At 39.5% G+C, this 14445-nt stretch overlaps 2 protein-coding genes across 2 annotated transcripts; one reads left to right on the top strand and one right to left on the bottom strand.

The window, feature by feature from the left end:
• Positions 1–1921: 1921 nt before the first annotated feature.
• LOC140889493 (uncharacterized) lies at positions 1922–4333 on the bottom strand. Its single transcript, XM_073297210.1, has one exon. It carries the CDS (start codon positions 4331–4333, stop codon positions 1922–1924), a length of 2412 nt encoding a protein of 803 aa, XP_073153311.1.
• A 1110-nt stretch (positions 4334–5443) lies between these two features.
• Positions 5444–12806, top strand: LOC140887800 (uncharacterized). The gene is given in 14 exon segments (XM_073295288.1): positions 5444–5694; positions 5801–5959; positions 6040–6291; positions 6432–6551; positions 7176–7256; positions 7624–7719; positions 8767–8862; positions 9369–9422; positions 9514–9717; positions 10144–10269; positions 10769–10834; positions 10913–11212; positions 12171–12413; positions 12415–12806. Coding segments are annotated over 14 exon segments (2091 nt in total). The 5' UTR covers positions 5444–5631; the 3' UTR covers positions 12646–12806.
• Positions 12807–14445: the final 1639 nt, after the last annotated feature.

Here is a 14445-nt window from a genome sequence, read left to right as displayed (position 1 = left end):
TCTTTTGAGCTGGGGCTGGAGGGAAAGGACCCACAATATCAATTCCCCATTGATCGAAAGGACATGCTGCTACTATCCCTTTCATTAACGCTGCTGGTTGGTGCTGAAGTTTACTATGTCTTTGACAACTATCACAAGAAGTCACCAAAGTTATGGCATCTTTCAGAATAGTGGGCCAAAAATATCCTGCCAAGAGAACCTTACGGGCTAGAGAATAAGACCCTAAATGATTACCACAACACCCCTCGTGTATCTCCTTTAGGACATAATGAGCTTCCTTGGGGCCTAAACACTTGAGAAGAGGTCCGGTAAATGACCTCTTATAAAGAACTCCCTCCATCATCACAAAGCGGAGACTCCTCTGTTTCAACCGATATGCCTTCTTCGGATCCTTTGGTAACTCACCCTTCTCTATGTAATCCAAGAGTTCCTTTCTCCAGTCACTCTCTTCCTGAGCTAATGGCGCGAGCTCAGTAGAGGGTGTCAATTCCACTTGCAGAACAACTTCCCTGGTCTTCCAGCTATGAAGTGAGCTAGCCATCTTGGCGAGATAATCTGCTTTTTCATTGCCCTCCCTCGGGATTTGTTCAAACAATACCTCATCAAAGAAACCCTTAGCTTCCTCTATCGTCCTCATATATTCCTTCAGCTTTTCATTTTTGACTTCATATGTTCCATTCACCTGCTGGGCTACTAACTGTGAATCAGAGTAGAGGTGCACCCGAGCTGTCCCAGCTTGCTTAGCTGCTCGGAGGCCAATCAACACAGCCTCATACTCTGCTTCGTTATTAGAAGCTCGAAAATCCAACCTAACTGCCAATCTGATCTCATCTCCACGAGGGGAGATCAAAAACACCCCCACCCCACATCCTTCACTATTAGAAGAGCCGTCAACGTATACTTTCCACAAATCCTCTGCTTCCATATGTCTCGTTTCGGCAAGGAAATCAGCTAACGCCTGGGCCTTAACGGCCGTCCTTGGTGCATACTGGATATCATACTCACTGAGCTCCGTAGTCCACTTTACCAACCTTCCCGAAATATCAACTCGAGTTAATATCCTCCCAATATGGCTGTTGGTTAGCACCACAATAGGATGTGATAGAAAGTAAGGTCTGAGCTTCCTTGCTGTCATAACCAAGGCTAATGCTAACTTTTCCACCTCTGAATACCGAAGTTCTGCACCCTTAAGAGCATGTGAGAAGAAATAGATAGGGTGTTGAGCTGTTCTCTCCTGCCTAATAAGTACTGAGCTAACGGCCCCTTCCAAAGCTGATAAGTAGATGTACAACGGTTCACCAGGAATTGCCTTAGCCAACACAGGGATCTCAGCTAAGTAACTTTTTAAGTCATCAAATGCCTTCCCGCATTCATCATCCCATTCAAACTTCTTGGCTTTGCGAAGCACCTTGAAGAAAGGTAAGCTTCTATGGGCTGATCTTGATATAAATCGAGACAAGGCTGCAATCCTTCCTGCCAACCTTTGAACTTCTTGCAAGTTACGGGGAGCAGACATGGATCGAATAGCCTGCACCTTCTCAGGATTGGCCTCTATGCCCCTCTCAGTAACCATATACCCCAAAAACTTACCTCCCCTGACTCCGAATACACACTTCTCCGGATTAAGCTTCACCTGATAAGCCCTCAAAGTCGAGAAAGTCTCCTCTAGGTCGGCCAGCAACCCCACATCATCCTGAGACTTTACCAGAATATCATCTACATAAACTTCCACATTTCTGCCAATTTGGGAGGCAAACACTCTGTCCATGAGTCTTTGATAAGTGGCCCCTGCATTCTTCAAACCAAAAGGCATCACTCTGTAACAAAAAGTTCCATGAGAGGTGGTGAAACTTACTTTGTCCTGATCTTCCTCCACCAGAGGAATTTGATGATACCCCTGATATGCATCCATGAAGCATAATTACTGATGACCTGCCGTTGAATCAACCAATTGATCAATTCGAGGCAGGGGATAGCAATCCTTTGGGCAGGCCTTATTTAGGTCCCTGAAATCAACACACATCCTCCACTTGCCTGAACTCTTAGGGACAAGGACCACATTGGATAACCAGGTAGGGAATTGCACTTCCCTAATGTGTCCCGCCTTAAGAAGTTCCTCTATCTCTTTTTTAATGACCTTATCCTTGTCTGGACCAAAGTGTCTCTTCTTCTGTTTTATCGGTCTTACTCCCGCAAGAATATTTAATCGATGAACCATAATTTCTGCACTGACCCCTGTGAGCTCCGATACAGACCAAGCAAAAACATCTTTGTTTTTCCTTAAGCAACCAACCAAATTTTGCTTCACTGATGGGCTCAGATCAGCAGCTAATTTGACAATCTGAGCTCCCGAGATTAATTCCACCTTCTCATGACCTTCTTCAAACATCAGAAGCACCTTCTGTCCGTGCGCCTTCGATGTTTGACCTATTGAAACCATTCCTACCTCCCTCTTCTTCTTCTTTGAATCAATCCTTACCTCATTCACATAGCATAACCGAGCTGCTTTCTGATCACCCCGAACAACCCCCACTTCTCTTCCACTTGGGAACTTCAACTTCTGATGATAGGTAGATGTCACGGCTCGGAAATCACTCAGGGCAGGGCGCCCCAATATTCCATTGAAAGAGGATGGTGCCTCCACCACGGTGAAGCAAGCCATTTTGGTTACTCTCTGCTCTCCACCCCCAAGGGACAAGGGGAGCACTATCTGTCCCAATGGTTGCAGAGCATGACCCGTGAACCCATACAACTCTGTGGTGATTGGATCCAATTCAAATCCTTCCAATTTCATTTGGTCCAGAGTTTCTTTAAAGATAATGTTTACTGAACTCCCAGTATCCACAAAGATACGAGCCACGTCATAATTGGCTATGGTCAAGGTGACCAGTAGGGGATCATTATGAGGTAACACTACATCCTTTAAATCTTCCCTTCCGAAACTGATGTTCGGGTCAGTGGGACAGCTGAGCTGAGAACTTACCTCAAAATTTTCCAGCCTACGCCCGTGAGCTTTGCGAGCCCTTCCCGAATCTCCATCCGTACTACCACCGGAGATCATATGGATAACACCCCGATCGGGATGATTTGCAATCTGCTGCACCCTATCTCCTCGACCGTTTGGAGGAGCTCTTCCCTGATGATCACCTTGATTCTCTCTATCTTCATTCCTTTGATTCCTCCATTGGGGAGCTCGGCCTTGGCGAGGAGGATTTGCTCTTCGAGTCAGCTCAGCTTTGATTCGAGGGTCATCATACATGATCCTTTGAACCTCCTCACCTAGCCTCTGACAATCATTGGTGATATGCCCATACTCCTGATGAAAATCGCAAAACTTGTCAGATGGCGGTAACCGCGGGCCTTTCTCAGCATTGCGGGGCCTCACAAGTGCTCGCCTATCCTCACATACTTGCATTGCCTTCTCCAGGCTCACCGATAGGGGTACATAGGGGTAGGGTCCTTTGGTCTTGTTCATCTCTTCTGCCACCCTCTTCCTTCCTCCTTCTGTCTTTCCCTCGGCCTTTGCTCCCACCTTGGCACTAGGTTTACTCCCAGACATTCCTTCCTGTCTCCTCTGCCTCTGTGCATCCTCCAAATTCACGTACTTCTCAGCTCTACTAAGGAGCTCATCATAAGTCAAAGGAGGCTTCTTGACTAAGGATCTGAAAAACTCCCCTCCTCTCAACCCTTGAGTGAAAGAGTTGACCAAGGTGTCAGCAGTGGCAGCAGGTACTTCCAGAGCTGCTGTATTGAAGTGCTGAACATACTCCCGCAACGATTCCACCTCAGATTGCTTCATATTGAACAAACTGAGAGAAGTCTTCAAATATTTCTTGCTACTCGCATACTGGTGTAGAAAAGCTGAGCTGAAGTCATTGAAACTCTGAATACTACCAGGCTGTAAAAGGTTGAACCATTGCTGGGCTGACCTTACCAAAGTAGTGAGGAAGACCCGACATTTAATTGCATCTGAATATCTATGCAACAAGGCTGCATTTTCAAATCTCCCCAAGTGTTCCTCCGGATCTGAGCTCCCGTCATACTCCCCTAAAGTGGGCTGCTTAAAATTTGCAGGGAGTTCCTCATCTAGAATAGCCCGAGCAAAAGGACTTTCCCTTTGTATAGGCCCAGGCCAACCTCCTACTTGCCGACCTAGTCTCCTAATCTCTTCCCACACCGCATCCATTGGGTTTGGCTGACCCACGGGAGGAGGTGGTGGATTGTGACCCATGGCCGCTTGCACCGTTTGAGTGATGAACTGGCTGAGCTGATCTACAGTCATATCTGCCACATTTCCTCTTCCCCTTCCTCTTCCTCTTCCTCTTCCTGCCATATCTACGTCTTAGCTCGATTTTCCCACAGACGGCGCCAATTGATATACCTCAATAAAGTGATCTCCTTGGACGAGCTGAAGAAACTCCTCCAAATAAGAGATGAACTGCTGCTGACCTGAAACCACTAACAAGAATGTTAAGGGGGGCCGGAAGGTGTTCCGGCGTATCCCCTACGACGCTCAAGTCAGATGCTAGGATAGCGAAAATATAGAGAGTGGTGTGTGCCCACGAGTGAAGAATTAAGATGCAAATAATGAAAATGAACCTGGTATTTATAGGAGAGAGCTCCGAATTTAACGCCTACCTTCCTTATCAAGAATCCGCGAATCCCGGGATCACAATCCCGAATATTTAGGCTGAGATCTCGCCCGAATCTTGTCTGACAAAGGAAATAACAAACATTTAATCTGAGCTGAACTGTTATCATGAGGACGCTATACTACCTGGGGTCATATGGAAAAGGGATGAGTGATCTATTGCTGAACCCCTGAACTCAACCCGAGCACTGATCCTAACATCTTAGCTAGCTCATCAAGGTTGTCCAACCCCTCTACCGAGCTAACTCCCTACTGACATCGGGGCTGAGATGAATTCCAGAGCTCTCAACCTAAGATGGAGATGATGGTGGAGGAGTTTGAAGGAGGTCCTGAGCTCCCGAGCTGAGCTCCCGAGCCGAACTGGATGATGTGGTGGAGGAGCTTGACTGAGCTCCCGAGCTCCCGAGCTGGGTGATGGTGGTGGAGGAGCTTGACGGATCTCCCGAGCCGACCTCCTGGATCATCCTGTCTATCTAAGGATTGATCTTTATCTTATGGTCGTCTTTGAGCTGAGGTGATTTCCTCATCGGGCTATCAATAAGTATTTGATTTTTTTTTTTGGAATGTTCCATTTTTCTCATTTAATATCTGTGTCACATCCATTTATATTAATATGTAACCTGTAAATCCGGACTATTTTATTTCAAGGTGAAATTATCTGTTATTTTTAAATTATATACAAATTTAAGAAAAAATTAAAATTAAAGTGTTTTATATTCATGATGTGATTAATATGACTTATATCGTTACCCTCGATAGCTAGTATAAATAATAAATCGATCAATGAACGAAGGCTCCAACGACAAGTGTATCGAGAAAGAGGAATCAACATCTCGAGCCTTTATTTTTAATTGCAGATAAACCTCACAGAAAAAGTGTTGAATCTCAATAATGGTATTGATCGTTTTCAGCTGAAGCTTCGATCATCACAAGAGAAGAGCCCTCACAAAATTCTTGTTCAATCTGCAAGAAAACCAAGTATGAGGAAACGAGACTTGGCAATTCTGATGCTCTCAGCTTTCGCCATTTTCTTCTCGCTTCAGGTATATGCCAAAAACCCTTTTCTTTTTCTCACGATTTTTGTGAACTCCATTGGGTTTTAGTTCCTTTGCTCATGGTAATGTTTGACTTTGTTTTTGTTTGTTTTAGCACGAGGGTGATTTGTCTTTCAGTGAGGCATGGTTCCACCTATCCGATGATTATCCGATCAAGTACGAGGCTGAGCGTCTTCCGCCGCCAATTATTACCGATTTGAACGGAGATGGCAAAAAAGAGATTCTTGTGCCTACCCACGATGCAAAAATCCAGGTGCCGTGTTACGCTATATATATTTCTTATTGATTTCATTTCGTTCTGTCATCTATCTTATGAGTTTGTGATGGAATTAGGTTTTGGAACCTCGTCCAAGACGGGTGGGTGAAGGTTTTAGCGAAGCACGTTTTCTAGCAGAGGTTTCTCTCCTGCCAGACAAAATCCGAATAGCAGCCGGAAGACGTGTAGTGGCAATGGCTGCTGGAGTTATCGACAGAAATTACAATAAAAGGGAACCGCGAAAGCAGGTGCTGGTTGTTGTTACATCAGGCTGGTCTGTGATGTGCTTTGACCACAACCTAACGAAATTGTGGGAAATGAATCTGCAGGTATGTACAGAGTTCTATAGTTTATCATGGTAATTTATACTTGTTTGGTCTAGCATTTTGTATCCATATTTTTGTTACTCTTAGTTCTGTTAGCTGAGGGTTAGTTTTTTCTTATTTGCTCTTTCTCTTGCTGCTCGCAGAAAGACTTTCCTCACAATGCTCATCACAGGGAGATAGCTATCTCAGTTAGTAATTATACATTGAAGCATGGAGATTCTGGCTTGGTGATTGTTGGTGGGAGAATGGAGATGCAACCTCATGTGCGTAGTTTATCCTTTCTATTACTCTTTACCAGAAAGCATACACATAGATAGTTATAGATTTCGCATTCTAATTCTGTGTGGGATTTGTGGATTCTTCTATTTATGATGACTTCACCTTATTGTATTACTTGTACTGATGGTGAAAAATTTCAGGTAGATAAACATTATTTAACATCTTGTGAAAATACTATTTACAGTTTGGTCCAACAAAAGGCTTGATTAATATAATATGCACTTGTTTGAGCAGGATTTTTGTTTTGTGCTTTTATGAGTCGTCTGTTAAAATTGTTTACTTTCTTTTTTGGTCTATTGGTTTTCGGTTACTAGATGAATGCTTATCATTGTTGGTGAATTGAGATGTGAGGATTAGGATGTGCATTTTTTTGGGTTACCCGATGAATGCTTGTCATTGTTGGTGAATTGAGACGTGAGGATTAGAATTTGCATTTCCTAATTAGTGATTCACAAGTTGGGCCTGATACTTTTGCATAGCACGACGCACCTCGATCTTTCTAGACATTCTTCTGCACATTGGATATATATATATATATATGTATATATATATTTGGTGAAATTATTTTCCATTAATAGGTCTCTGAGTAACACTTGGTTTTTTTACAGATGCATGTAGATCCTTTTGAGGAGGTTGAATTGGCAGAGAAAAATGCTGAGCAGCATCGAAGAAGTGCTACCGAGAAGGATGTAAGAGCAAATGTGAACTAACCTGGTTTTTTCACGTGCTAGGTTCTCTCATCATCATTATATTAGCAGCATGTGACTATCAACTTATTTGCAGTTGATATATGGTCAGTGGCGGAGCCACGGATGGCCATCGGGGATTTAGCCCGGGTGGCCCGAATTTTTTTAAAAATTTTGTATGTATAAATTTTTAATAATTTTGGATTAATTTGGTATCAGCATACCTCCTCGTTCTGCATTTTTCTCTGGATGTTGCTTTCTTTCTTCATTTTTTCACTTTTTTTTTTACATAAGTGTTTCCTTATTTCTTGGATTCATGGACTTCGAGAGTTGAAAAAATGCTCATGTTAGCTATTTTTCTTCCTTTCAGGCATCGGATAATGCAGGGAATGTAGATTTGCGACACTTTGCTGTTTATGCATTTGCTGGTCGAAGTGGTGAACTACGGTGGAGCAGAAAGTTTGAGGTAATATTTTTATACGAGTTTGGTTTCTCCTATCGATGGATCTCTTTCTACTTTTTAAAGACAGAAAATATGGGATTCTTTTTTCGGTTGCTCAAGAATAACTAAGACGTCAAAAGCTTACGCTAAGAACTCTGTTAACAGTTTGTGTGAAACAATGATCTTGTTTGTGTCTCTAACTCATTGTACTTTCTCCCAAAAGACTGGAAGTATGAAACACATCGTGCAGTGGCAGAGAGATTTTGCGGGGCTTTTTTTATATGTATGGTGGTGAACTGGTGATCCATATTTTTCGAGTTGATTTTTACGAGTTAATGGACTGTAGCCATGCTTTGTTCATCTGCCCCATGCGATTTGTTTTGTGGATTGTGAACAATTTTGGCAAAACGTGTTTATTTGGTGTCCATAGAGACTTATAACCAAAAACTATGCAAAGGGTATCACTTGATTGTGAAGTGTGTATTCAAGCGTAGAAGAAAAATAAGGAGGCATGGACAGGATAAAAAATAAAAAAGAACTCAAAATGGTGAGACGAATAAGAATTCACTGAAACCTTATTCAAATATTCATCTTGATAATAATCATCAACTGGAAACATCGAAATGATTTTTACAGTCTAACCATGGAACTAAGTTTCCAAAATGTTTCTCAAAGCTTATCATTCTGGTTTAATTAATATTAATGATGTTGAAGCTCAAAGGACATGACTTGCCGACAGAGGGAATTATCTACCGAGCCCCTGTACATTATGGATTCTATGAAGAGGAAAAAGTACACTGAACAAGATTCTTGAAAGCTTATATAACTTCTAACAAAAAACACTTTTTCGGTTTATCCAGCCACAATTTGATAATGATTTGAGATGTCTGTCAAAGAACTCTAATTTTTTATGGAAAAGTGGGTAAGAATTCATTTACTTCATCTGGCATCTATCAAAACTGTTTTAATAAATTAACAGAATTTTGTTTTGTTTTTTGTTTTTTCCATCTGCTTTTCTCATTTTGAGATGGGTTTCTTTCTCCTGATTTCAATTTTTGGATAAATCTGCAGAATATTGATGATCGGTCATCAGATGCCTCAATGTTGATTCCACAGCACAATTACAAGCTCGATGTTCATGCATTGAATAGCCGTCAACCTGGAGAGGTAGGCCTATCACCTATGAGCTGTTGAAGTGGATTATTACTTGAGAGAGATGACATTTCACTTGAATATTTTCTTTGAAATCATATTTCCCGCTTCATGGAAAAGATTGCTTAGCTGGGGTTGAGGATCGTCCAAAGAAGTTGATGGGAAAAAAGTTGTGTAATTGGTGATGAACGTCTCGTTTGTTTCCAAGTGAATATATTGCTAATGGGCTTAAAAAAATGAATTCACAGGCTTTCTGAAACTGTAAAAATGCAAGGAGTCCACTTACTTTAACATCTTCCCCAGACATACTGTTTGAGGTGGTATGACCTTTTAGCTGAAGAGGTGGAAAAAGTTTTAGCCTCTTAAGTGAGCGAAAATTTTACCAGAAATGATAACTTAGCATTCTATTTATAAGGGCTATATCTGCAACACAAAATTACAGTTTAAATGAAGGTGTTTTCAATTTGTTAGGGTTAAGTTTTTTAACTCGAAATGAGTTTATTGAATTATTTCAGCCATAGTTTGAGTGCAGGGAATTCAGAGAATCTATTCTTGGAGTCATGCCACACCATTGGGTATGTCTTGTATTAGCCCCGATCCTACAGTCAAATGGGTTGTGAATATCTATTGTGATCCTGATATTTACTGGAATGACCTCTTTACCAGGATCGCCGTGAAGACACTTTACTGAAGCTGACACATTTCAGGCGTCACAAAAGGAAAACACTGAAGAAATCACCTGGCAAGATCGGCAACTACCCTTTTCACAAGCCGGAAGAAAAGCATCCTCCTGGAAAGGATGTGACCAAAAAAGTTGCAAGTGTGATTGAGAAGACAGTCACCATTGCTAAATCAGCTAAGACAAAAAAGGTAGATTTCAGTATCTTTTTTCAGATTCCAAAATATTCCATTTGTAATCCGATGGTTTATTTAGTTGGTTGAGCTTTGAAAATTTTTCTTTATGATTCTTTAAATTCCATAATGCGAAAGTTGCATCGTTTATCTATCATCGTTTATCTAGGGCAGGAATGAATCTGAGAAATTCTAATTCACATACTATTTGCTCTTAGTTGGCTCATGCTTTGTTAAATAAATTTAATACGAAGAGGCATGTTTGAAGCTAAGATTCATAAGGTTCGCTAAAGCTAAAGCTTGGAGGATTGGTTTGGATTCGATGTTTGCCTTATTACAGTAATGTTATGTCTTTAATGAATTGGAACCCGTGTTTGTGCTTTTATACGTTGCACTGTTGCAGTGCTATCATTGAAGGCTCACGATTTTTATTTTGTTGTCCAGACTGCACAATATATACCTACCATAACAAATTACACTCAGCTATGGTGGGTTCCTAATGTTATCGTTGCTCATGAAAAGGAAGGAATTGAAGCTATTCATTTGGCAACAGGTCGCACCCTCTGTAAGGTGACCATCCGATTCTTGTGTTTTATACCACAGTGAAGTGAGTTGCAATCGTGTCGGCACACACTTTTATTTATTTATTTATTAATATTATTTTTTTTGTGTTTTGTGGTTTTTTTTGGTAGATTATTCCTGAATTTTGATTATAACACCCATAAGGTTGGATTACCATAACCACTCCTTGAAAGGAGGGTGATTGTTTGAAATCTCAGAAGTATAAAAGAATCATATTTCTGGACATGATATGTGATATGTTATGTATCCCCCTTGTGACGGCTGTGTCTCGTTTAGCTTGTTATGACAATGTCAGTCTGTGTTGAGCCATTGTCTAGAGGAATACTTTTTCAACAAATAAAGTATGATTGTTAGTTTCGTGAGCTTATAATCCACTCTCTGGAATTTGTAAAACTTATAGCAACCGTGTTTTTTAACAACCTAGATTGGTAGCATTCTCCCATAATGTCAACATCCATTTGATATTTTCACATTTTCACTTACACAGCTTCATCTTCAAGAAGGCGGTCTTCATGCTGATATTAATGGAGATGGTGTCCTGGATCATGTCCAGGTTAACTTGTGTCTCAGATTTGAATATTTGATTGTTTTGGATCATTAGAGGCGAACTCATGTGTATGTTCCACTATAGGTCGTGGGAGGAAATGGTGCTGAACAGTCTGTTATAAGTGGATCTATGGAAGTGCTACGTCCATGTTGGGCTGTTGCAACATCAGGTGTGCCAGTGCGAGAACAACTTTTTAATGCTTCTATATGCCATCACACTCCTTTCAACTTATTCCAACATGGAGAATTTTCTAGAAGTTTTGGCCGAAATTCAGATGTTACTTCTTTAGATGTGGCAACACCCATTCTTATCCCAAGAAATGATGGTCATAGGCATCGTATTGGTAGCCATGGTGATGTTGTCTTTCTTACCAACCGAGGAGAGGTATGCTGTTCAAGTTTCTCCTGTTTGCATCATGCCTTCTGTAATTAGCCTTAAAACTGGTGTGAAGCTCCTCCCTCATAACCCTCGAATCATGCTCGACATAATTATTTCTTGTGTTAATTCCATAATTTATGGTGGATGAATTCATATTTCTTGCTGGAATTTTCTTCTGCTGAAATCTGCAAATCTTCACAACAAATTCGCAAGAAATTTTGTATCTTTTGATTTATTGGTGCAGTTAGAAACCTTTTGCTATTTTCGTTGATTGACTATATGACTAAATTTTCGGATTGCTTCTCGCAAAAGAGTGGGGGCCTAGGGATTGAACAGATGTAAAAATATTTGGTATTTTTATTTGTTGTAAATGAATGTGTTGATCTTGTTGGATAAGGGATTAATGGACTTCTTTTATCCGGGGTTGGGTTAATATAGTTCAGATATGATATTTTGAATGGATATGGGGGTTTTTTTTTTTTTTTTGGATAAGATAGGTTTTATTTCTGAAGTGGTTAGAATAAAATGTGTAGCTAGAATTACAATAATAATATCATTCTAGAATGCCGAAAACAGGACCAACCTTTTTGTTTTTGGATAGTTCAAAGAAAAAGGTTGAAAATAGAGGGGTGAATTTTATGATGTAATTGTTCGCAATCAAATGATACCAAATCCTTTGTAACAATCCCCTCCCCAAATTCCAAAAAAAAAAAAAATGATACCAAATCCTTTGTCCAAGAAAAAGGTTGAAAATAGAGGGGTGAATTTTATGATGTAATTGCTCGCAATCAAACGATACCAAATCCTTTGTAACAATCCCCTCCCCAAATTCCCAAAAAAAAAAAATGATACCAAATCCTTTGTAGATATAGTGTTAAATCATGGTTTTTGACTGTTTTCTGTCACAATTTTTCTATTAAAAATTGAAGATTCTTTGTCAATTGTTCGACAACTAATGTTTCAGGTGACATCATACTCTCCTGGATTGCACGGACATGATGCTGAGTGGAATTGGCAGCTGCTGACTGGTGCCACATGGACCAAGCTTCCATCTCCATATGGGATGGACTCTGATGTCGTTCCCACACTTAAGCCATTTCCTCTACGTACGCACGACAATCCTGAGATGATTCTCGCCGCAGGAGATCAAGAAGCCGTTGTGTTATCTCCTGGAGGAAGTTTATTAACGACCATGGATCTTCCGGCTCTCTCCTACACATGCCTTAGTGTGCGAGGACTTCTCAAACGACGGGCTGACAGATATTATTGTCGTGACTTCAAACGGGGTGTATGGTTTTGTACAGACGAGGCAACCGGGTGCACTATTCTTTAGCACGCTCGTGGGTTGTCTTATTGTTGTGATGGGAGTCCTATTTGTTTCACAATACTTGAATTCTAGCAAGGGGAAGCCACGGGCATTATCATCATCTCTGCTGTAGGCGCGCACTTACTTTCCTGTGGTACATGCCTTTTCTTTCTTCTCTGAATTAGCTTTTAGTCGAACTAATGAAAGATGTACACATGAATACGTATAACCTTCCCTGTGCTGCTCTCTTGTTCCCAACATCTAAAAAATTTTGTTGGCATTTTAGAACACAAACCAATTAAACTGATACTTCTAATTTAAATACCAATGCTACTTAAAATAGCCCTTAAAAGGGTTGCTTTCGAAACCTATGATTGAACACAAGGGCGGTGACGTATGCCCTGCTCTTGGAGGATCAATCTATCTGGGTTATTATCGAGTTTTGCCATTCATGTTAGCTGGAAGGATCATATGATTGTGCAACAAATTTAGATATGGATTATGGAATGATGTTTGGAATGTCCAATTGTATCAAACAGCTTTTATGATACAGAATGCTGCCTCCACTGCCAATTAGAACACTGCTATGGAATACTGTTTGAAATGTCCAATTCTTTCAGACAGCTTTTTTGAAGTTATGAAACTTTGTGGTCCTGTTTTTTGTTCCTCAATTAAGAGTCTCGCAGATTTCAAAAATAGTTTGTCAGAATGAAGCTTTCTTTTATGGCAAATTGCAATGTTTTACGTGCTCTTTCAAACGCCACTATTTCCATTTTTGTCGAGTGCGAAATTAAACTTTTGCAATAAAACAAATTTTGGTTAAGGGTGATTACTGATGGACACCCATAGAACTCTAATTCCTTATTTTGTGTTATTTTGCAGTTGATGTTTTCGATTCGATGTTTTTCCTCGACATCGTTTTCTTTAATCCTGTTTTTCAATTTTTTCATTCATCATGGTTCGCATGGTACTGAAAGGTATTTTTGTATTCATCTGCCATCTACTTTATTTATTCGTCACTTAGCTTTAGAGTTCTAAAAAACGTGAAGAACGCTCAAGCGTGAATGACAAACTTTTTTGAACTCGTTTAATCGTAAAAAAACGTTTTCAATTTTTACCTTATAAATAAAATGACAGATTGACCGTAAAAAAACGAGTTTAAACATGAAAAAATGATTTCAATTTTTATTATACTTTTAATTTTTACATTAAATAAATGAAAGATTAACCATAAATATAAGATTTAATAGATATTTTAAGTTTTAAACTATAAATATATATATATATATATATATATATATATTATATTATATATATATATATATATATATATATATATTTATAAAATTGTTTTCATTTTCAAAACAAACTAAATTTTTCGTTCTAAAAATAATTGATTAATCGAGTTTAAACGTGTTAAAACTTAAATGTCATTTAAACGAACATTTTAAAGCTATGCTGAACTCATTTTTTTTTTTTTTTATCGAATGCAAAATTTATAATATGTCACGGGAGGGAAATGTGTGAGATTTGAATTTAAAAACCATAGTACCGACTACCGAATGTATTCTTTTCACCTAGTATTAGATGATATGTCAATACTCAATACCATGATTTATTAATAATTTCGTCGTCGAAATATTTCTTTTCATCAAAACCAACATGAGCATATAATCACTACATTCATGAAAAAATTTAGGACGACAATCCTTATAATCATGCGAATAGATAATTGCATACACCAGCCTTGTGAAATCATGAGATTGCTTAATATCTTTTGTTACAATTAACTCTCGTGTTATCAAAATTTGAAAACACATACCCATGAAAACACGTACGAACAAGGAGATGCGTGCTAAAAATTTAAAAACATGAGGATGCTCTAGCGCAAAATTCTTTATTTTTTGAAATTAAGAAATAGAAAATTGATACA

The sequence above is a fragment of the Henckelia pumila genome, chromosome 3 (genome assembly GCF_033568475.1).
Source record: "Henckelia pumila isolate YLH828 chromosome 3, ASM3356847v2, whole genome shotgun sequence".
Taxonomy (NCBI): Eukaryota; Viridiplantae; Streptophyta; class Magnoliopsida; order Lamiales; family Gesneriaceae; genus Henckelia; species Henckelia pumila.
This window is presented reverse-complemented; position numbering and strand designations above follow the sequence as displayed.

What these genes read in the sequence shown, in the direction of transcription:
- LOC140889493 (XM_073297210.1), bottom strand. Translation starts at nt 4,333, where the DNA reads ATGGCAGGAAGAGGAAGAGGAAGAGGAAGGGGAAGAGGAAATGTGGCA.